The following is a 24,891-nucleotide window of genomic DNA, read 5'->3' on the forward strand; positions in this document are numbered from 1 at the left end:
AGGAGAGAAGTGTTAGCCCAGAATAACTGCTCGGCCAGGACAGACAGCCCTTGCATGGGATCTGCTGACAGCTCTTATCAGCAATGCTGGATTAGGACAAGCCTAAGGGCTGGTAATTATATGAAAAGCTGTTTAAATCTTCCCATAAAAGAAGATACTTTAAGGGATGATCACTGGAAGGATTTCAGAATAGCCAGAAAGTGGCTTGAAAGGGATGAGTGTAAACACACATTTACACACACAACTGTCTGAAAAGCTGATTTAAACATCACCCTGCACTCTGAGCAGATGCAACCAAACTTATTTCAAGGACACAAACACCAGCGCCACTTAAAAATAAAGAGGTGCTGGAAAACGTTCAAATTTATATAGAAGTTCTGGTAGGCATAAATCCATATTCTCCACCACAACTGAACAGCTACAGAGAGTTTCAAACACACACATACACACAAAATAAAATCATAATATAAAGCAAATACAACTTACCTTCACAATTCGGGATTTTCCTTTAAGCCAGGTAATGTGTTTGACAAAATACTTATTAGCTCTTAAAAAAGAAAGAAAGAAAGAAAGAAAATAAAAAAGGAAGCTGGAAGAATGACATTAAAAAAAAAAAAAAAAAGAAGTCCTGGATATGTTCCTGTTTCTAGAGAGTGAGCTTTGATGAGCTGCATCTGACCAGGCAGCCTGGAAGTGTTCTGTGTGTAGAATGCACATGCAGAAATAGGGCGGCACCGAGTGCTCAGAGGCTCAGCATCCCCTCCCGGGAAGGACAGCCCAATTGCACGTGTGGTTTGTGGCAAACGCGGTGCGGTTACACGAGGGCCTTTCCCATCACTTGACGCAATTTGTTGGGAAAAACCTCGGTTAGTGTGACCTGAGGAGCCCTGCCTGGCCGTGGGACACCGCAGGGACAGTGCCACGGGCAGAGCCCAGCAGAGAGGGGCTCCTGCAGTCGGCTCTGGGCTCTGCCTGGGGGCTCTGTGCCCAGCAAGGGACATCCTTGGCAATCCTGGCTGCACTCAGTGGTCACAGGTCACCCAGAGGTCACAGGTGTCCCAGCTCCTGTCACCTCTGACATGGTGACTGCTGCAGCTCTGCACATCCTGGGCCAACATCAGCATCTCAGCTGGGCACAGGTGTCCACAGGCAGATGACCACTGGACTTGTTCATTTATGGGGGAAACCCCCCCAAAAAAATCAAGTGCAAGTGTCAGGAAGTAAAACACTTCTTATCCGATCAGAAATTTTGTTCTGGGGTCCTTTCAAATTGGATGGGGCTCCTTCATCAAAGAAAAACCTCATTCCACTGTTATTTCCTGTGAGATACGCTTTGACCAAGGTCCTGATCAAATTCCCGACTGCAGCTTTCAGAGAGCAACTCAGCCGATGAGAAAAACTTTGGGAAAGTTTTGGAAAAAAGATGAGAAAGCAGTTTCAGGGAGACGTGACTGTGGTGGGAATTCACTGATTCACTGAGAGCTCAGAGTTCACGTGCTGAGGAAGCTGCTGGCTCTGCAGTTGCAAATCTCTGTGCTGAAGGATGTGCTCACAGCACTGCTCCCCAAGGCACAGCTGGTTGCTCTTCCCAGCACTGACTGGCCAGGGAAATCAGGAAGAGGTTTGATCTCACCGGGTTTGTGGTTGCTTTTACAAAGGTTTGCTCTGCAGCAGGGAATACGATTAGGAAATTTCCCTGATTAGGGAAAAAGGGGAGCTCTTCTGGTGGCACTGAAATCCCTGCACAGCCCAGGAGCAGGCACGCATCAGGGAGCAGTGGGAAGGGAAGCAGAGGAGGAGCAATGCAGGGGGTTGGCTGAGGTGGTGGGCACCTCTGTGCCCTGGAAGGCAGTGCTGGCAGGACGCAGCTCCAGCAGCTGCGGCAGGGCTGTGGTCTGTGGGACACCCAGACCCTCTCAGGGGGTGGGCTGGCTAATCCCACTCAGCTGTGCCTGGAAGGGTGAGCTGTCCCTGCCCTTGGGTGCTGGGAGAGACCAGACCTGCCCAGAGCTGTCCCTGGGATGTTGGGGACAGCTGTTTTTGCCAGGTGATTTACCAACAATTTATAGTACTGATGAGGACTTGGGTCAATGTGACCAGACCTGAAGTTAACACTGTTCAAACCTCTCCAAAAGCACAGCAAATTTCCAAAGCCAGAGCCCTGAGAGGGCCATTCCCATGTGGGTGTCCTGAGGATCCTGTTCAATAGAGGCTGTGTTGGGTTTTCCTTTCAGAGAAGTTCACCCAGCAGCATTTGCACTAACACTTGTCCTAGGGTGACTTTATGATGTTTGTACCCCCAGTCACCTGCTCCGTTTATGTTGGATATTATGTTCTGTGCCTTTAGGACTGCCCTAAACCAGGACACCACTGCACTTCATCCTGGGCTAAAGGAATCTAAGGATTTACATCTCTGCTGTGAATCAACACTTACAAAACAAACCCAGGCTGGGATGGTTTAACTGCAAATCCAGCTGCTGGTAAGGAACAATGAGTGCTCCAGGTTCACCTTGAAGGCAGGGCTCAAACAGTTTAAAGTCTGCTTTTGCAAACAAAAACGTTGGCTTACGCTCAATATCTGACATGTAATGCTTGAGAAATACAGAGGTCCCACGGGTACAGGCTTCTGTGGCTGTGCAGGATTAAGCCCAAAGATCATCCTGTTATTTCCTAGTTGTTCCCTTTTCTGACTTTCACTGTCTGTTTCTTGGGGCTTGCCCTACGTTGGAGATGACTGCGTGGATTTGAATAATACTACTCAAAAGATTTAAAACAGGAAAAACAAATATTTCAACTGGCTTTAAGAAATATACCAATAAATCCTTCATCAAAATCAACTGCCACTTTCAAGGTGGATTTTAGCTGATGAGGGAAGATTTGTCTTAACGGAGAAAAGAAAAATGTTTATTTTAGTGAGAGGATCTCAGTAGTTTTCCTGCTTTGTCAAAGACTTTCCTTAACCCTGTGGGAGCAGCAATCAGCACTCCTCTAAAACTGGGTTGTGCTCTCCTTAATTCCCCACAAGGAGACTGAGCAGTGGCTTTGTTAATCCAACTGCTAGCCTTGGAACTTGGAGAGTTGCCTTTTTCTGAAGCATCTCCCAGACCTACACCGCCCGTCTGTGCAGAAAGCCCCTGGGAGGACGCCATGGGAACGGAGGCATCCTGTGATGCTCTTTGGGAAGTCCTGCTGCACACTGAGCCCCTGAGGACCTGAACTCCCTTGCTCCACGCATTGGCTCAGCCCAAAACAAATGATGTGGCTCATTGCAACCCAAAACAGATTTAAATAAACCCATATCATGTCAGGAAAAGGATAAGCAGCGAAAGTCTCCACAGATATTCAGCCACTGAAAGTGGTTACGGCTTCACTGCTCCAGGGCATCACCTTTAATTGCACAGGCTGGGATTGCAGGTGCCAAAGGAGAGCTGGTGCTGCTGCCTCTGGAGCCCACCCTGCCCTGCCCTGGGCACAGGGTGAGCTCTGGGGATCCTGTGCTGGCTGTCAATGTGCTGAGGAGAGGAGAGGACGAGGGAGAGGGGAGGGCACTGCCCAGAACCAAAGCGACACTGCTCCACGTGAAGCTAAAGAGCCACAGCCTCGGCTTATCTTCCACTCCACAGCATCTGTCCCTCACTGCTTTCCTATTTCCCAGTTTGGGAGTATCAAGCATAAACCAAATGTTCCTATACTTGTAGGTTTTATTTCTGGGAATGTCTGGTACAGAAAACATTAATCAGAGGTCAGAGATTCGCCTCTTGTGAGGAGGACTGGTCAAGAGAACACAACCACTGTGTTCTTCCTGCTGGGTGAGAGGCGAGTAAATGAACTCCCCAGCCTTAATCACTTTTGACAGCCAGATTTCAAATGCCTTGTTTTGACTTGCAGCTTGTCTCCTACACTGTCTAAAAGAATTTCTGGTCTGCAGCAGCACTTCTTGTGAGTGCTTTTCATGGCACCAGAGTGCCAGATGTGTCCACCCAAAACTGTGAGCCCAGCTGAAGAGTTGGGGTGGGGCAGGGCAAAAATGCCTTTGGGTTCCTCCTCTGCTCCCCCAGCACCACAGCATGCCTGAGCAATTAACCAGAAATTAGGATTCATTTCATGCCAATCCAGCTGCTCATTTAGAAAATACCAGAGCATAGGATGGTCTTGCTTGTGAAGGAGCATCCCACCCCTCTGCTGTGCCAGCTGACAGTACTTGTGTGCTCCCCAGCCCTTTTCCTAAAAAAACCTGCGGGATCAGAGTGCAGGAGCAGCTCTCTGGCCAAGATAAAGGGGCTTCGCTGTCTGCAGGCAGAGCACAACCTGCACTCACAGCGGAACACAGCATTAATTCAAGTCGCAATGTTGTCGAGCAGACACAATCTGTCAGAAAGTGAAAAATACCTCCTGTTTTTTACCATTGTTGAGTAAACTGTCAATTTAGACAGGGAATTTGTTGTGGTTTTAAAAAAGACTAAATTTTAAATAAATTTGGTTTTAAAAATTTTTATTTACAGAAACTAAATGTACCCTTCTGTGCAAATCTTTTTTGATTTATGTGAAAGTCCAAGTGAGAAAAGCCAGATGGTGGCGAGGTTTCCTTCCCCATCTGTACCTGTGGGAACAGAAGTGATAAGATCCGTTTTATAGATGTCTTCTAAGCACATTATAGCAATTCTGAGTTTGCTTTTAGTCAAAACAGAACTCCTTGCAAGTTGTTGATGTCTGAAAAGCCAAATAATTTAGCCAAAAAAAAAAAAAGTACCTTAGCACGTAAATCCTGAGAGAATCAAGTGTTTTTCCTAAATAAAGTGTTTGTCATTTCAATTTATGCATCAAACACAACTCCTGAATTTGCAATGAAAGCACTTTGAATAAAATGTCAATGCAAGTTATCAAAAAGAGCACACAGCAGAAGCAGTCTGTGTGACAAAGCTGTTTCTAAGCCAGGAGCAAAAATAAAAATTGGGAATGGGAGTTCCAAAGTTCCCAAATACTGAAATAAGGCCCAGTGATGCCATATCCAGGCCATACACAAAAACTGATGGCACTGCTCACAGAAGGGCAATAGCACTGAGTAATAAATCAGTAAATCCTGGTTCATTACTGGGGGTTCTATCTGTTACCTCTCTTTTGTAATCCTGTTTGCATATACAGGAGGAAAAAAACCTTTGGGAACTCCCCTATCATTTCACCAGAAAAAAAAAATAAAGCCATCATTTAAACTAGTATTCCTGGGAAGTAGAAGTTTATGTTGCTTGAGCCAAAAATTACAAAATGCTCACTGTCCTTGCTGAAGAAAGAACAGAATGCACTGATTATTTCAGTACACAGTGAAAAGTGCAAGCTAGGCACATCAGCCAATTGTTCGTGGTGGTGAAGAGCTTTCACATAAACATTATTTGGAACTGATTTCAGTAGTACTTATCTATTTCTAAATTATACCCCTGAGAGTTTCCAGAGAGAATCCTGCTTTCTTCTGCTTCTGTTTCTTAGGGCCTGGAGAGCACAGGGAGTGTGGGAGGGTTTGTCTTATTAAGTATTCTTCAGAAGTTCATGCACTTGGAAGCTTCTGCTAGGAAATAGTGTTGGCTGTTGCTTTGCCTTCTCTTTCTGAGAGCTGGAGATTCTGGAGATCAAAAGGGAGTGGATGAAATGAATAAACAGCATCAGCCCATGACTTTATACCTGTCTATCTGGAATGTCATAATCCTATTAACACAAATTAACATTTCCACTGAAGACATCAGTATTTCTCACTGAAGCTGCAGAAGGATTTCATCCTCCACTAACTGTGGAGAAGATAAATGTTTGGAAATGCATTAGGAGAGAAAGCAACAAACATCTTTGGACTGCTGAGGAGTAAGAAGTTTAGCTCTGACCGTTTCATGGAAGATAAAAATGGTGGTATGTCATTGTCTTGGTTTCAACAAGGAAAGAGTTAGTTTTCAGCTTAAAATCATATAACCATTAGGTTGGAAAAGACTCCTGAGACCATTGAGTTCAACCTTTAGCCCAGTACCACTGAGTTCACCATTAAACCCTTTTCCCAGAACCACATCCACACAGCTTTTGCCCTCTTCCAGGTGTGGTGATTCCAGCACTGCCCTGGGCAGCCTGTTCCAACGCTTGACCACCCTTTCAGAGAAGAAATTTTTCCTAATATTCATCTAAACCTCCTCTGGCACAACTTAATGTTTCCTCTCGTCCTGTCACTTGTTACCTGGGGGAAGAGACTGTCTCCCACCTGGCTCCACCCTCCTGTCAGGCACCTGTAGAGGTGATAATGTCACCCTTGAGCCTCCTTTTCTCCAGGCTGAGCCGCCCCAGCTCCTCCTCCTCAGAACTTGATGGAGTTCAGCTTGGAACTGAGGCTTCTGAACATGGTATCATTGCCCTTCAACACCCCAAAAGCCTTTTCATAACAGGAGTTTTCTCCGGAGCTGAAAACTGAACAACAGACTCACAGAATATTTCAGCTATAAACCTCTCATTGGTAACTGCAAAAAAAGTTCCAGCTGCTGAGATGCTTTTGTCAAGGAATGGTGTTCACTTTCTTTGGAATGCTGTTCACTTTCTTTGGAATGCTGTTCCTCAGTTTCTGCCTTACAGTCCCCAACTGTGCCTCATCAGAAAACAAGGAGCAGCTGCATGTCTGCAGGTGAAGAATGAGGTCTCACAGGGGAGAACATCTCCCTCAAAAGAGTATTTATTTTCAATATTCAGGTCTAAGACTAAAATTGTCCACATCTTTAAACAATCTAAAAGAAATTCAGTCAAATAAATTTGGTCATATCAAACACTTTGTTAACCTACATTTGAATAACCCAACTTGAGCACAGCTCCAAAACCTGGCAGTTCTGTTTCCCTAATGCTGGATCAAGAATTGGTAACTCCAAACCACACAGATTATCTGTGCTACGGCCAGAGCCAGCCCAGGGAACAGAAGGGAAGCAGATCATCTCGGCCAGGAGGAATTCCTGTGCTGCTTTAAGGTTATCACTAGCAAGACTCAAAAAATCTACGTTGCTCCAAATATGTATGCAAAAGACATTGGGCAATTTTCACAGGAAAATGTGGAAATGTATAAAGATTGCTGCAATGAGGGCATCTTGATCCTCGTATCTTCTCACCACTGCTGGTCAAAGCTGAAACCCCAAGAATACTTCAGATGTGGATGTGTCCTACTTCCCTGAACCAGGAATTAGCTTTGCTTTTGTTTGTCAGAGGATGTATCTCCTGCAATAATGAAGCAGGTCACTTATCTATCAAAATGACAACACAGACATTTGAGAGAACATACAACAAATTCTCATTATTTACTACAAATATATAAACTGAAATGAAATCAAATTGAATAACTTGACTACATGAAAATTATGAAACAGTTTGTATTTTATACACAGCGTTATGTACACTGGTTTTGGAAATGTGGTTTCATCCATGCAAATTTAATACAAAACACTATTTACAAAAAAGAAAAGTAACAGTAGGAACATTTTTTGAAAGAAACATGTATGTTGGAAGCTCCAGCAATAATGGAAATCCTGAAAAAAGGCTTAATACAGTATAGTACAAGTAGACAATCTTCAAAAGTATGAAAGATGCACTTTACAAGAACGTGAAATGCAAAATCAATTGAAATGCACTATCAAAAATTTTGCAAGTATATACACAATTTGAGCATCTATTTTTAATGATCACTCTCCTGCTGTGCCCTCAGAACTACTTTTGCCACATCCTGCACACGTTTACATGTTGACCATTTGGTTACGTTGCATCTTTTGAGTTTTATAACCACAAGTTACAAAATAAAATAACTGAAGACCATCTGAATGGTGACTGTAAAGCAATCAACCACATTTTCACTGTTCTAAACATTCCGTAACAGCAGAAAGTATTCACATCACTCCCAGTGTATTCCACCAACCCACCCTTGTTCCCTCCACCTGTGTGGGAGTCTCAGCCTTGTCTGGCTGCTGCTGCCACAGCGAAGAAGTCCTCTGGCTGCAGGAATAATTCAGGTTTCACATCCCCTCAGCAAACACAGCTGCATCAACAGCTGCACGTGAGGAGTCCTGCACAGCCTCAGAATATGGATTAATACTCAAGAGTTACTGCAAGTTCCCGTGCCAGGTATGGCACTACCAAACCATACACAAATATACTCATTTTGGAAATATTTCACTGGTTCGCTCACTTTAAAATGAAACAAAGCATAAAAAGTATCCTTGTGGCATTTCCAAATATTCTCTATTTTACAATCGGCCTTTATAAAATTACGATGGGAAAAAAGTTATGTTTGCCTTATTTCATAGAACTTAGAATGAAGTCAGGAAACCCTCCTTAGTGCCAAGAATTTGCTTTAGAATGACTGATTTTATGCAGTAACTGAGTTACAAAACTCTGGAGGGAAATTCTGGTCTCACTGAAGCTTTACAATCACAGACTTATTTAGGCTGGAAAAGACTTGAAATGGATCAAGTTCAACTGTAAATTTAACACTGCCAAAATCAAAATTTTTCCAAAACAATTAGATTTGCTGTCTGTCTAAGCCACTCTTCTCCTTTAGAATTTCCTAAGAAACTAGAGCAGCCATGGAAAAAGTTTTTGGTTTCTGCTTTTTAAGATTAGGATTCTAAAATGTAAAAAACACTCTGAATATTCTTTTTTTTTTTTTTTTTTTTAAATGCAATTGGCTATTTATAATTTGAAGTAAAAATGATTGATTAGATGTCATTTTATGATAACTGGTGTTCCTTCCTTGGAAACTGACCAAGTTTTCCTGCCCTTTGCCTCTCATGCTGAAAAAATACTGGTCAAACCCAACGAGGGAACAAACACTTCATATAACCACGATTTTAAGATCGTACGCTGCCAATACTGTACTATGTGAAATTCTTAAAGACAAATGAAGCAAAGGGCATTTTATTATGTAACAGACACAGGAGCCAGAACTGCTCCTGTGCAGTGGCACGTCTAAATTAAAATGCAATACATTCTCTATTGAAGCAGTGCAGATCAGGAGTTTTCTTCACAGGGAAAGAGAAATTTACCTTCATATTTTACAAAACAAACCTGTACCATAACACTGCTCATTAAGAACAGACAGTTCACCTTTCCCTGTGTCTGTAAATGAGTTACAGGTGACCCAGTGTGCTGCATATGGAACAAACCCGGCAATACTGGCTGCATTAACCACACTAACCAGTTCAGAGCCACGGTGCCATTTCCAGTTCACAAATGGTCTGTAAAAGCTTCCTCTGCCTCATTACCCCACACACTGCTGGTGAATATCTATTATTGATTACTCTCCAATTATCACTTGGCGGTTTTGCTCAGGTTGCAGCATCTCTGTAAGAGCAGGGAGTTCTTTGTGTCAGCAGCTGCCCTGCACAGCCCTCACTGGCACAAAGGCAGGGGATCACCAGTGGCACATGCCAGGCTCCCTGCCCAGCCCTCTCTGCCCATCAGCCACTCTTCCTGCAGCACTGGGACATGGCTGGCCAACCCAAACAGGCTCTGGGAACACAGAAATGGCAAATTCCTTGTTCTAAGCTCTACTGAAAGCTCAGGATCCTCATCCCCCAGCTACAGAACACATTCTTCTTCACCAAGACTGAAGGCATTTCCTGGTGAAGTGATTCAATGTGAAATAACTCAGAGCACTCTCTGCTTGGACAACTCTGCCTTGCCTATCCCATTGCTTAATGACATTTTTTTTAATTCCCAATTTGTGGGTGTTGGGCTGTATTTATTTTCTTTTGCTTTTCCAGCAGAGATCCTCTAACAGAGACACAGACATTAATTAGCCTGAGCTGGTGAGGGAAAAGTGACATTTGGTTTGCCAATACCAAAGCACATCTCCTGTCTCCAGACGTGCTTAAAAACTCCCACGAGTTGCTTTCATTTGAATTCAGTGGAATCAACCTTTCAAATAAACATTTAAGCAATCAGCAAAAGGAAGAAATGCCAGACCTTTGTTCTTATCTTCAGTACCAACAGGACACATGAAAGTTCCATTAATGAAAACAGATGCCTTCATTTTTGTTTGGATTTGGCTACAGATTTATGTCAAAATCTGAGGAGACTGCCACTAAATGATACAGTATTTCAAATAAAGTTCTTAGTGCAGTAAAAACCTAACCTAGGTTGTTCTCACCTACAATTTTATTGAGGTAACACAACTTCCCACCTCACTTCAATATAAGTTTTCCTACCATCTAAATACCGCTTGGCTTATCAAAAAAAAAAATTATTAAATTAATCCACATAACATTTTACAACTTCATTTGACTTACCAGAGGTCACTATTTCAGTCAAGAATCTGACATTAAAGAGTGCTAGTGTCAAACAAGTTTAAGCCACGTTTGCCATGGTCTCCAGCTCAGGTGTTCCACAAATCAAAAAGGTGAGAATCTACTGAAGTCAAAGGTAAAACTTGCTTTACTTTCAGTAAAGACTAGTATTTAAAAACAAAGTATCTTCTGATTCATGTCAGTTGTTTATTGTTTCAAATCTATTGCTCCCCTATTTTATGCTGATAGCTTTTGGTTATATTTTGGATGCAGATGCAGGGGTCTGGATGGTTTCTGCAGGCCCAGCAGAGCCCCAGTGAGCACACTGGATCAGCAGTGCTGGAGAACAGATGTAAAATATTTCTGAGATACTCTCTGGGAAGACACCACACTTCACAAGGATTGTTTTGCTCCTTTAAGACCTCGGCGTATCTGGGACATTATTGCTCAAGAGAAAGATCAGAAATGTGTGACATAAAACAGAAAAATACACAAGGCCAGACGCCCTGCCCTGCACTATGCTGATTCACTCTGTAATTTACAGTTCATGCCACATTATTGCAAAGTTTATTAGGAAAACTTAATGCACCTTCCTAAAGCTTTTAATGACTTTTCTTCATGTTGTAAGTGAAAACAGGACAAGTGTAACAGGAACTGAGCAGGCCTCTGTCTTTAACTACCCTATCAGCTGCATCAAGTACTATGTAATGGCACCACATCCTAAACAGAATGGAAAATGGCTTTCTCAAACACTGGAAATGTTTGGAGCAGGGATTCTGGAATCACAGTAGCTCACCAATGCCACTGGAACAATTTCTTAAAAACATTAAAGAGGAAGGAGAAAAGTGGCCCAGAGTAACTGACAGCATCAATGCACTAGATCTGAGAATGAACAAAAACAAGTGAAGTGCTGGGAATCAAAAGGAAAGGGAGAAAGGAGTAGAGCATGGAAATTCTTGTACAGAGAAGACACAACTATTTTCACAGGCTACTTGGAAATGAAAATTTAAAATTCAAATCTTTTTAGCATCATTTTTGACATTGCTCTTAAGGAAATCAAATGGGTATCAGCCAATGTTAGCAAGGCTTTAGATTATTATTATTATTTGTAAAAGCAGTTAGAGATGAGAAAAAGATTCATTCAAGCACAGTGGATCTTTTCTCAGACTGCTCCTAAGGGTACTTGAAGGCTTTAATCTTTGCCATGCTAAAAGGGAAGCCTTGGAAGAATCATGATTATCCTTCCCCATAAGCAAGAAGGCAGCCATAGTAATTTCCAAGGAATGGCAAAGCAAGACTTGCTAGCAAGTCTGTGGGGAAGAACTGCAGAGTACTAAAAAAGAAAATAAAGTTGTTTAAGTAGTTTTTAGTTTAAAATGAGTACATAAGTTCATATCCAGTTTTCAACTTAGGAGTTTGAAAAACCCCTTAGAAGTCAGGACCGGCCATACTACATCAAGGGAATTCTTAATGTTTACACTGTGATGTAACTCAATAAAATTAGTTCAAGAAGGAAAAATGTTACCTTAAGATCAGAAAATGTTTTTAAATATGACAGTGAAATAGTAGTGGAGATGAGTTTTCAGATAACTGGAAGTGACAATTTATAGTCAGCACTTCCATGGCTAACACTGAACCAGAACTTTGCCCTGGTAGTACAACAACAGTGAAATGAAAAGGACTTACTGTCTTTGAGGGGCTGGTTTTTTTTAAAGGCAGCAGGCAAGCATTTTGCTTAGTGAATTACAACTTTCTCATTAGTTTTTGCATGACTTTTCAGATAGTGCCTTTAATGAAAATAGAGAGTGAAATTGTTAAAATAACCATTAAGAAGAGATACAAGAACCAATTAGAGATAGATTTGAAATACGGGATTTCAAATGTCAAAGCAATCCAGTTTCCTTAAACACATATTTATCTAACCTAAGATTGATATCTAGGACTTTGCAAATTAATTTATACACCAGCCTCTCCATAAGCTGTGTTTTAAGACAACACTATATGAACGATAGTGGATTTTAACTATTACATGTACACTAACTTATTTCAATGGATTTAAAAATAAATGGGATTTTTAAACTTATCATCAGAAATAGGTTATTTTTCCTGTCAGCTACTGCCTACAAGGACTATGATAGAAGGAACAGACAACACTCCTCCCTCATTCTTTTATGGATTATCTTACATGGGGTCTTGATCATTTGGAAAGAACAAAATCAAATCTTGTCACATGCTTGGCAAACCTATCCCTCAACTGAAAATAACTTAGCCTGAAATAGAAAATCTGTGGCAGTCAAAACATTTTTTTTTAATTGAGCTACCTATTCATGAAGAACAAACTAATACAAACAGATCTACTACCAAAATTATGGAATTATTTGCAACTTGTGTCGAGAACAACTCAACTGTGAATGGTTTCAAAGTGTTCTCAAAACACCAAAATTTGCGCAGAAGCAAATACATGAACTCAGAAGTTTCCAAAAACCACCACAGTGGAAATGTTTCGTTTCCCCGTTTACCAATGGATCCAATGTCTCAGCACAGTGACATTTGTACAAACTGACCTGTGTGCTAATGCCACACTCATGGAAATTACTCAATAAACCCTGCAAACACTAAAAAGATAAACACTGATACTTCCCAGCTAAATTATGGATATACTTGTTGTAAAAATGTAACGTGAGATCAGGAGCAATTACACAAAATCCTGAACATCACAGCGTAAACCTGAGATTTTGGCAGTTTTATCAAAATGTCCTAAATTACTCTGTATGAATCACTAGTCCTCATGTCTTATTCATCATGTGTATTTGTTTGTCCCAAACAAAGAAAAGTAGACAACTTTGTTTTTGTCCAACAATACATTAAACCAAAAGTAATTAGGTATTATCAAATTAAATATCATAAATAAAAAGTATTTACAGTATTTTCTATTCGACAACAAATAACCAATTAAATTGTGCAACAAACTTAAAACACCCAACATCAAAAATGTGAAGTATTACTTAAATCTTCACATACTGATTTTACAAAAAAACTATTAAAATATTAAAAAATTTCCATTTTATCTATTTTAAACAAAGAAATTTCAAAAATGTTTAAGACTATTAAGAGTTATCAATTACACAGGCACTTCACAGGTAAACAATCTACAGTACAACTGAAAAAAAAATATTTGGCACCAACCTAGAAGACTGGAAAAACTCAATAAACTGTGTCCTTTTCTCACTGTATCCTGTTCCGTGTAATCACCAGACACTCAGACTCAATACTGGCATTGTCAGAAGTGCGTAAGTTACAATCAGGAGTGCAAAAAAACAAAGAAATATTAAGCTTTCAGAGAGTGAAAGGGGATTACAAGTGATCAGCTGCTCACATTTTTACCATCATAGCATCGCTACATTTTTGTCTTATCTTTAAATCAAATGATTGACTCAAAAAATTAAAGTGATGGGGGGGAGTGTGCTTTGTACTTTCCAAAGTAATTCAAACAACATTTTCAATGTAAAAAAAGAAATCCAGCATTTAACTCTAACACTGCGATGTTAACTGGCAGCTTTTAACTTTACTAGAAAGAGAACCTGATGCTGCCACGTTCTCTTTGTACATCCAATTACAAAAGGAAAAAAAAAAAAAGAAAGGATGGTTCTGTTCTTTTAACTGTGAACTGACTCCAAGGTTTTCACACACAGCTCCAAGGTAAGGCTCTCTACAGCTTCTGGACAGGGTTTAGTTTTTGATGGCTTGGCTGTTCCTGTGCAGGAGGCTGAAGTGCCCCAGAGCAATCCTTATCCACAGAGCAATGGGAAGCTGTCTAGCTGCCAAGGAGCCGTGTCACATGGAGGAAAGCTGAGATACTTTCAATGCAGGCAACTCAAGCAGAGCTTGAACTGTGAGGCCAACCTTCACCAGACCCCTTTCCTCCAGAATGTGATGAGGCAAGCAAAGTCTCTCCTGCAAGAGAACACAGGACATTTAACCAGTTCCATGCCTTGGTCCCCAGGGTGGGGAACAAACACATTCTCTGAAGCCACACACACCTCAGAAGAAACTTGCACAGAAAACCTTTGGCCTTAAAAGTGGTTCTCTACAGCAACAGAATGGGCAGAAACTAGTTATGATCTATTTACAGAGTTAAACTATGACAGTGTCAGAAGATACATAAAAGACTGCTAAATTCATAAAGTAAAGGACTTTTTCATAAGCAGAGTAAGGAAAACAAGCTGGTGGGTGCTGTTGGCTCAGTGGCCTTTTTGCCCCTTCCCGTTATTACCAGTCTTTCCCCTGGGGTAACTTAGAAGTGCTGAGAGATTCAATAATGAACAATTCTCTAAGAAAGTCATCATTCAGTCCCAAAATGCAGCACAAGCTGGACAATCCTCCCAACTGCCAGCTGGTGTTACGAGTAATTCACAAGGTAAATCTCAGCACCTCCAGCTTCTGTATGGCCTGTGGCTCCACATGAGACAGAAGCCATGGCAGAGCAGTAAACCACCTTCTAAATCTATCAACTAATTTTCTTCTCGTAGGATAAAGAAGATCAAGGGAATCTTTTGTCTCATAATATGCAGGAAATGATTGAATTTTTAGGTTTTTTCCCACCTCATAAAAGGAGGTAAGAGGATAAACTTGGGCAACAGAAGCACAAGTAATGGGCTGCAACTATAGCCATGCTAAAAAAGACAGCCAATCATCCAGGCTACAGACTTCTGGAAGTGCAGGATATTTCCTAGGCAGACTGAATTCATGCCAAAGTGAGCTGCTAAGCTCAAGACTTTCAAGTAAGAAAACATCACCCTCTCAAGTCCATTCCTTTGTTTAGATTACAATATATTTTGGAGGTCAGTGCTATTTTTACTATTAAGAACTTCTTAGAAACCCATCAAGTAGCTTCCTCAAGTTCACCCCATAAGCCTGGAACGGAATTTCTCTTCAGATCTTCAAGTTCTCTGGTCAGTGTCATAATCACTACTGCACCCTAAACAAAGCTCATAATCACATAATCACTATTGCTCCCTAAATAAAGCTGCCCTAACCCCTCAAACTCAGTATTTGCTGATATTTTCTGTGGTTATTATTAGATCAAAGCAAACACTATACCTGTGGAACGCCCAGTTTTTTACAAGCATCAAGGAAGTTTTCAACATTTCTTCGGCACTTTGCCATGCTGAGTTTAGGCTGTGAAAACAGGATATTAGATCTTCATCAGTCATTCATGAAGGAGTGTATATTCCTGATGTAAATTCACTTAGTTACTAAAACACAAGACACATTCTATGAAGACTGAGTATGAGGAAAACAGCTCTTAAACTAAACTTCTGAGCCTCGTTTAATGCTCCTTCCAGAAAAACTGAAATGAGTAATGTAGCAAATTAATGCAGTAAACATGAGTCACAATGCTTTAGCATCAAAATTCTAAATTGTTTTCATGGAAGATGCAAGAAAAATGAGATAAATGATTTAAGGCTTACCACTGCTGGCGATGGGACGTGAATGCTGGCAACAGAGCGTGGCCTGATGTGATTGGCTAAATGGCAAAGAACCACCCCATCCATCAACGCTGCTCCAATGTCATCTGGCAAAATCACCTTCAACCTGGATTCAAGATTCTAGGAAAAAGGCTGTAAGTGAGTTACTCTCAACATTAGCTAGTTTTTCATTTCAAATCCAGGGTATTTTGAAGGGTGTGGATGTTTAAAAGGAATGTTTTAATGCTGTTTAATTCTGTAAACAGAATAAATTCACACTTCAGTCAGTATAAACATCCTTTTCTCCTTGTAGGGCCTGTGTTCCTTTTGTTTGTATTGTTGGGGTTTTTCTCGTGTTTTATGGTATTTTGTGGGGTTTTTTTAAATGACGCAACATCATACATTGAGAAAGACATTCTGCCATCAGTGACCAGAATACACAGCTCTCAAACCCACCCAACAAACTCACTGCTCAGAACAGGAAAGCACAGAACTTAAGGATAGAAGGGTTATGCTGAGCATGTCATCAGTGCTTAGTGGGCAGAATCCGTCAGTTGAAACCATGAAGGATTTTATGAGGAAAAGAAAAAGAAGGGAACACAACTGTGGGAAAGGCTGTTTGTACAGATGAAAGTTAAGCTGCGGTGGCCAAGGGCCCAAAACAGAAAAGGCAAACAATGATTTTTCCCATCCCAGGGAAAGATCACTGCTCAGGAAGTGAACCAGACAAAAAAACACCCTTCACAGAAGTCACACCACAAATCAGCACTGCCCAGCTATGATTTAGTTAACTGCTAAATGCCTTGAAAACAGAACTACACAAAAAACAATTTACTGGAAATATGAAACGTAGATCCCATTCAGGATTCCGAAATTTGTAGCAACTTTCTACACTCAAAAAGCATTCGGACATTTAGAACACAATAATCATTTTTCCTCAGATTTCAGGTAAAACAATAGGAAACACAAGCAGATTTACTGTCTCCCTAGGAAAATTTAAAACCTCAGAAAAAAAAATTCATTTCACTTTGTTTTTTAGAAAGAAAACAACCCCAGCTAATTCCCAGTTGATATTTTGGTTGTACCAGTGTAGCCTGACAGATGAAATTCCTTAGGAAGAAATACCACTACAAGGGATGCCCTTGTACAACTGCAACAATTTGGAGGCCTTTCAGACCTTTGAAGGTTTAAATTGTGGTACAGAGGAAACTAAACACACTGCAGCCATCCAGGGCATGGTGGTACCTACACTGCGAAGCTGTCTGATTTGTTCCCTTTCCTCCCTTAAATGTTCCATTTTCCTCCTCATGGTGAAGCCAGGGTCCACTGCACCATAGTCCTGGCGCGAGGCACGGCTGAAAGCTGTCAAACATGAGGGAAGTCAGTCAGCAGAATTCGTACAGAAAACATTCCAAAGCTAAAGATCTATAACTGAGGATAAAAACAGGAAAAAAACCTGCAGAACTTATAAGAACAAATATATTTAAGCATCCTGCTAGAAAAGATGCTGCAAATGAAACATCTTGCAAATAAAATGCAGAGATCATTTTACTTAAGTGTAAATGGATAATTAGAAAATATGGAGACTGAACTGACTTCAATATTGAAGTATCAGTATGAGACATACGACTCCATCTGAACTTCAAGAACCTCAATCTAGCATTGAAAATATTTACTCTTTATCAAGTATAAAGCCTTTAAGCCATTAAACCCTTAAGAACAACTGTGTACTGTTTCCCTGTTCTTTGACAGTGACTAAGTATGCAGAAAATAAAGGAGTGGGGGAAAAAAAAACCTTAAAAACCCCAAACAAATCATTCTGCAACTCGAGGAGTTTCCAATTATTTGTTTGCCAGAGCAGCTGTCTGTGCCTTTCCCAGTACAATGCAGTGATAAGTAAACTGAATGAACTGCTGTACTGTGACATCTGCTATGCTCACTGCCTCTTGCAGCCTGGGAAATAAACACACTGTGTTAGAGAACAGCAGCTTACCTGACCTTGGTTTGAGACCAAATGGACCATGAGTGTTATTATCTGTCCTTTCATAGTCCTGTTAAAAGAGATGAAGTCAGTTTTCTTTCACTCATTAAAAGAAATAACTTTTGTTCCCATCAAGATACTGCTTAAATTATTCTTGCCTAAGCAGAGTCCTTCTGCTTAACTGTAGAAGTCTTTTGAAGAGGACAATATAAAATAAATTGAAGGAACATAACCTTACTACATACAGATAAAACTGTCATGATGCGAAAGAAAAGCAGCACCAGATTATCTAAAATCTATTGCAAAATATTTCAAACTACCGCAAACCGTTCTGTGAACAGAGTTTAAGCCAGCTGTAAGCAGATGCAAATATTCTCCCAATATTTAACATCAAAACATTTCTCAAGAAATATCTACTTCCAACTATGAAGGCAGGTTTTTCTCATTTCACCATCTGAAAAGAGAAATGCACTCAAGTATCTTGGTATGTACATGACATACCCTTGTTTCATTCCAGTGTATTCTGGGAGATGTTTTAATTCTGCTCTCTCAGGCTCCTTACTGACATGAGGTCCAAATGCTAATGTTATTTGCTTTATTTTGAGCTAAGCAGGGCAGTGCTCACACAGTGAGAACTCCATGCACAGCCACCCCTGAATGAAGGTGGAAAGCTGCACCTCAGAGGTGACACCTGGGACTGGGAAGGATCAAACTCCCAGAGAAGTGTCAGCACCTTTGGGCTCCTGGTGATGTATAAAGTACTAAACCATAAACTTCAAACCCTCTCGGTGACTATGTGCCCTGAAGAACAGTCTTCCTTAGGAAGGCCTATCAAATCTGGCCCATCTGATTTTTGTTTCATTAGTATTTTCATCAGGAAAGGTAACTGAGACAAAGCAATGCACCTTTCCTCATACCAGCCAACAAGAACTCTACAGGAGGTCAGAGTCGCAAAGGTAAAACAAGCTGTAATATCTGCCTCCAGTTTCTATCTCTTTTGCAATTTTTATTATGATGAAATACTTCTAATTGCAATTTCAAAGGAAACAAACAGCTTTGTATCTGCATGAAAACCTGGTGACAGCAATGAACACAAAGAAATGTTTGTTGAATGAAAAACAAACCCACAAACTTGTACCTCAGACGACACAGGAGACTGTGGGGACACATTAGTATTATCACTGTCTTGCTAAAAAGAAATCAAAGAGATGAAATTATAAAAATGAAAATGATGATCGAACAAGAAACATGAAATTATGAAATACACAAGACATGTAACATTTGTCAAGTATGCTACGAACTGGCAGCAACTGAATTTTAAAATATGTAAGGCCAGGAACCACGGTTCACTCTTTACGTCAAGTATCAGTTTTACATCACCTCTGCTTGACAGGTGAATTAATTTTGCTATTTCCAAAGCAAGCAAATGTCCTATGGCTCCCCAGCAGGTAATCATGACCATTTTTTTTTTCAAATGAAGGAGTATAATAGTTATTTCTGCTATGGCTTTGGAATGCAAAGTTAATTTCTTCAAAAAAGACAAGAGAATAAATTTATTTCTTAATATTTCACACAATTACTACATCTCACCTCATCATTTTCATTTCCACTTGAACTCTTTCTGGAAGACTTATACTGCAAAACACACACAATTATTACTTTAAAATGACAGCACTGTTTTTCATTTGAGCTAAAAGGCTTGCTTTCACTCAGATGCTTCTTATTACTGATGAAGCTCCTGAGAAAAAAAGCCATGTTACAGAAACAAAGGAGCAAAAAAGAAACAAACCAGAAAAGAACATGACATTTCTAGGTGAGACAAGATCTTCATCAGTTGAAGAGATAAGTGCATTTTAAAACTAAACACTTTTATAATGTGAACTCTGCAGGTGACAGCTGATCCAAGTGGAAAGATCTTAACAACTGCTTACACATAGCATTATTTCTTAGAAAAAATTATGCAACCTGTGAAAGCTCCTTTTGTAATGTTTTATGTGACTAAGATTGCTTACCCTTCAGGGAACTGACTTGACATCATAAAAAATGAAATTAAAAAAAGAATAAGGTTGCCTTTAAAACTTCAAAGTCTGATCACATCCTTTTATGTATTTAAGACAATGCTTTTCCCACAGGCCTGTCTGATTTGTTGTGTGTTGCCTTCATCACTGTCCCACTCCCCTGATCATGCTAAAAGTGGAGGAAATTAGGCAGGAATCAAAGGAAAATTTACAAAAGTGGTATTTAAAAATATAAATGCATTTCATTGTCTACAGATCAAGTGTACTAAAAAGTAGGAAAAGCCCATTGCAGATCAAATTAAAAATATCATCACTACAAAGTCCAAGTTTGTGGGGTGTATGTGGCCAGGCTACTCCTCTCCACGCTGTGACACAAATGCAGGCTAAGAAAGACACAACTGATATCACTGGTTCCTCACAACAGCACTGGTTCCTATTTTTATTCCCAGTTGGCCATGGCAGAGAGGCTCTGTGTCTTGGCATTGCAAATGCAGCTATGAAACAGTGTATTCTGTAATGTATTCTGTTACTGCTGTGTTTGATCCCCTCAGGACACCCATCGAGAGCTGTATGAAATGTGATTTAGGGCATCTGCTCCCATCACAGAGCTCACAACTGACAGGTCAGTTATGAGGAACCACTTCTGGACTGGTAGCTCAGCTCTTTAACCAGGCAAACAACTGAATTCTGGTTTACTCAGAAGTTTCTCTCTCTTTCTCCTCTGATGCTGCAGTAAAAAATTAATTTCAGGATGAAAACCCCGGCAAGAGGATACAACTCCATCATCTCTTCAGGAAGAAAAAGGGTTTCTGTAATCACAACAATGTGTCTGAGCTGTATGGCATGCTCTGTCCTCCCAGGAATTTAATCTCTTTGAAATTCCCTGGCATTTCACAAAGATGTTTGATGGCAAAGACCCAAGAAACTAATTCCGTACGTGACAAATTTAATTTTAATTCAACCTAGCACTGCTCAGAACTCTCTTATTTCTCTGCAAAGCCCAAAACAAATGTCACCCAATGCTGCCAGAAGTTCCCCTCAGCTCTGCAGAAAGCAGACACTGGCACCTGCTGACTGAGGGTGCACACTACAGCAGCAAGGGAACAGGGACAATCTTCCTTCTGTAATACAAACCAATGCCATGAGACCCAAAAGGCACAAATCATTCCTAGAACCATGCTAAAACAATAATAATAATAATAATAAAGACAATGTGTATTTTCTTTCCACTAAAAATGAGCCCATAAATAGCAAAATAAAAATCCCTCCAAATAGATGGGGGAGGACCAATGACAAGATGAGTTTTTGGTTCTGCCAGAAAACAACAATGAATTACTTTCTTTTATTTAAAGGATAAACAAAATCTTTGATCATTTTTTTTCCTCTTGATTTTCCTGCACTCTCAAATTATCCTAAATACATACATATATATATTAATCAAAAGAGTCAAATAAAAATTATGTTACATGTAAATTCAAAAGCATCACAACCTCTGAGGATTTACCTTTACTTAAAGTTTCTTCTACTCTTATTTAAAAAAAAAAGTGTCACCCATCCTCACTCCCCCCATTACCTTGAAATACTCTTTTCTAATTTGTTTACTTCTCCTTCTTTCTTCATTCTGCCAGATTACTGGCTGTGTTTCTGGCCAATGCTGCTCATCCACTGAATCCTTCTGGTTTTCCAGAGGCTATAATGGTCAGAAATACTTTTATGTAAAAATTTAAACATACTTCTTGTGTGTTAGCACAAATTACTATGAACTACAACTGTTAATTGTTTGCCTGCCTCAATCCAGCTTTGTGACCTGAAAGTTTAACAGTCTTAACGGTGATTCTGGTAGAAACCACTTACTTCTTTTCAAATTCTAAAATATATTTCACAGAAGAAAAAAAAAAATCTATGAAATAATTCTTCAGAAAATAGGAGTTTTCAGCACTGAGACTAATTTTATAGGTACCACATGCTTTTAAAACAAAATGCCTCCATTACAAACAAGTCAAACTGAGGCATAAGATCTCCAAAGCGCTTATATCTTCCACCACAATTAAGACACCTTCAAGAACTGTGTATAAGCAACCACAGGAATGCATACAAGTTTTCTGCCATAGAGACGAAATCAAGGAAACAACAACAAAATCACTCAAATATAAATCCAGCACATTTACATTTGAATATTTACCTGCCAGCTGTATGGGGACACTGGGGAATTCACTTCATTTGTTGAGATACTAAAAAGTAAGATGAAAGGCATTATGAAGCACACTACTTTTTTGTGTACTTTAAAACAAGTTACTTGAAAATATCAAAAAAAAGTGAACCCTTAAAAAGTGGCTTCTCCACAGCACTACAGTATTTTTTGGCCATCTGTATAAGATGTCACAATGTGGCTCAAAAGTATGATCACTTAACTAAAACCTGAAATCGTATTTCACTCTCCTTTAATGTAACTTGACAACAGGTCTTGCACACTAGAGTACTTTATTCAGATGAAACTTCTTTTGAATTTTTTTAGTTTGGGTTTTAAGTCTCAGAACTGCCCGTTTCTCTAACAAAAAAGGAAAAGGCAAATTTATTTATTCCTGGATTACCCTATAATGAAGATGCCTAACAGAGGTGTGCACTTGAACAGGTGACAGCAACTCAGAGAAGAACTTGTGGTAGGTGAGCAAGGCCTGGAAGGTTCCAAGTTAGAGCTGCAGCCTGAGTCACACAGCCACAGGACGTGTGCAGGCAGCTGTGCAAACCACAGGCACCACTGAGAGGGGCACAGCCAGAGGAGGATGTGACTGAAGGAGCTGCACTGGGTCAGGATGCTTCCCTGAGGTGCTGAACTGCACAGAGCCATTCCCACCACACTGCTACCCAGCATCACCAGCACTTACTGCTTTTTTCTCCCCAAACTGGGGTCTGGACATTTCCCAATTCCCTAAAGACAAAAGGCTTTAGGTATTTTTGATTATTGATGGTTTCTGAGGGTTTTTTTTGCTTTGTTTTGTGAGTGGGTATTGTGCTTTTTTAAATTCAAAGAAAAAGCCTAAGTAGAGCTCCTGCAGACAGTGGATTCCTCAGGAACACACCCTCCACAAACCATAAAGGTGTTGTAGGCTGAACTCCCAGCAGCTCTTAAGAGCACTGAAGACCTGCCAAGGAGGAGAATTTTGATGCCTAAGCACAGCTCCAGTGCCACTCTGTGTAACACAGGGTAACACATCTGCACAGCAGCATCACTATGGGAGGTACAACCTCCCACACTGGAACTGGAGGTCTGAAACAGAAATGAATTGCTGCCACAATCAGACCTACAAATTTGTTTCTGGATGACATCAACTTTCCTAAATGCTCAGAACAGATTTTTTCTTTTAATCTGAAAGAAGCTCAAGAATAGATTACTCTTGTAGCTTCAATTTCATCATGAGCTAAAAGCATTGTGACAGAAAATGGCAGTAGTGACACAACAAACAAAAATGAAACTAATAAAAGATTGAAAGCTGTGATACATTTAAATATATCAGTACCATTTTTCAGACTCCATTGGCTGCTTTGGCCTGTTCCTTGTGTTTACTGAAACTGAATGATTAAGAAGCCTAAGGAAAAAAAAAAAAGTATTTAAAATAATTTTCTTAGAATTTGTTACTTTCATTACATCACATTTCCTGTAAATAAAAAGGTTTTGAACATTAAGTGGCAATGTCCATACAACTAAAATATGTGTGTGCACACATATGAAATCCAAGCCCATTCCTGCTTCCACTTAGCATCATTTCCAGCTCTTGAAGTATTTCAAGTTCTGGATTTTAAGGAAGCAAAACTTGGTGATAATTCAAACCAAAATGAAGTAGTCTCTTATTTTTCTCCCTAAATAGACACTATTTCAACTGAACTCACACCTGTGTAAAGTCATGCTGCTCTCAACACAAAAGGCCCCAACTGTTCACTAAAATTAGAAGACAAAAGATAGTGAACCTAAAGCAGACCAGAAAGGACAGAGACAGACTGAGCACAAAAAAGTCACTCAGGAGGGGCAGATGAGAAGGTGACTGAGAAAGAAACACCACAAGTGCAAAGGAAATGCAGGTAAACAGATGAGGTAGAAAATGGAGAAACACAGACTAAGAACTAAACGAAAAATTTAATGCAGAATTTAATGGAAATTGCATTTTTCTAAACGGTAAACAGCCAAAAGAGCCTAAACTTAGAGAGATTCAGAAAGGTGTTTTCATCTGGAGCAAACAGATACCACGTGTGTGTGTGCACAGAAGATGATATGAGCTATTATGGATGTTTTCAGTGTTAAAAACAACCAAACTATCAGTAACACTTAGAACTAAATGTTTTCAAGCAAGCACCACCTTGAATATAAATTCTGAACTTTTGAAGGTAGCAATATTACACCTTGACACTGACTTCATGTGCAGAAGTGTGATGGAAGTGTGTTTATACAGAATTGTATCAAGACCTAGAATGTATTAATCAGAACACAACCAATCATTCAATGGAAGAAAGCAAAACAGGCCCCTTTTTATATTTCTTTACCATTACGTAGTGCAGCACAGTCATTAACTTTAAATGATTGATGATTTTTCAATCAAACTTCTCTGATTACTGTGATAACTTGGAGCTTAGTAATCTCATTTGCAGTATAAACCTCTCATTGTGTGATCCTCAGTTTAATGGGATTAGGAGAAGTTAAGCCTGTAAACCTGTAAATGTCTGTAAAAGTTAAAGCCTGGAAAAGTTAAGCCTGTAAAAGTCTGCTGCAGTCATCTGCTTCCTGTATTTTGTGTTCAGAAACTAAGTTTTGAGGGGGCATTCCAGAATTAATTTATACTACAGCCTGAAAAAAGTGTAACCAAAAAAAAAAAAAATATTCAGAGCATGGGTTATTAATCCAGAATATAAACTTGCTATTTTAAAGTCTCTACTTTTTACAGAGAACCCCTATTTAAACTAGCTTTGTCTTCACCTGAAAGCAATGAGAAATCCAGTGAAACTTTGTAGCAAGCAACAACTATAAGTAAATTAAAAATTAGACTCAGTTTGGTCCAACACTTGAACAAAACTGACACTAAATTAAATGCAATGACTGTATATAATACAGGCTATTCCTTTTTTATACTTATTATATGAAATGCAAGGCA

At 39.9% G+C, this 24,891-nt stretch overlaps 1 protein-coding gene across 3 annotated transcripts in view; it reads right to left on the reverse strand.

Annotated features, from left to right (window-relative positions):
• Positions 1–7,280: 7,280 nt before the first annotated feature.
• Positions 7,281–24,891, reverse strand: part of LRCH2 (leucine rich repeats and calponin homology domain containing 2) — a 36,446-nt gene continuing 18,835 nt past the window's right edge. For 2 of the 3 annotated variants that reach the window (XM_066202308.1, XM_066202307.1), the window contains 10 exons: positions 23,269–23,337; positions 21,933–21,981; positions 21,324–21,440; positions 19,323–19,367; positions 18,871–18,921; positions 17,745–17,802; positions 17,001–17,113; positions 15,755–15,892; positions 15,384–15,461; positions 7,281–14,237 (listed from right to left, as the gene is read on the reverse strand). In XM_066202308.1, the coding sequence (XP_066058405.1) occupies positions 14,118–14,237; positions 15,384–15,461; positions 15,755–15,892; positions 17,001–17,113; positions 17,745–17,802; positions 18,871–18,921; positions 19,323–19,367; positions 21,324–21,440; positions 21,933–21,981; positions 23,269–23,337 (838 nt within the window). In that variant the 3' untranslated portion in view covers positions 7,281–14,117. The remainder of the gene's footprint in view (positions 14,238–15,383; positions 15,462–15,754; positions 15,893–17,000; positions 17,114–17,744; positions 17,803–18,870; positions 18,922–19,322; positions 19,368–21,323; positions 21,441–21,932; positions 21,982–23,268; positions 23,338–24,891) is intronic. The other variant, XM_066202309.1, reaches the window with a different exon arrangement.

Source organism: Chamaea fasciata, unplaced genomic scaffold (genome assembly GCF_029207755.1).
Source record: "Chamaea fasciata isolate MVZ Bird 193981 ecotype frontalis unplaced genomic scaffold, bChaFas1.0.hap1 SCAF_22, whole genome shotgun sequence".
NCBI classification, from domain to species: domain Eukaryota; kingdom Metazoa; phylum Chordata; class Aves; order Passeriformes; family Sylviidae; genus Chamaea; species Chamaea fasciata.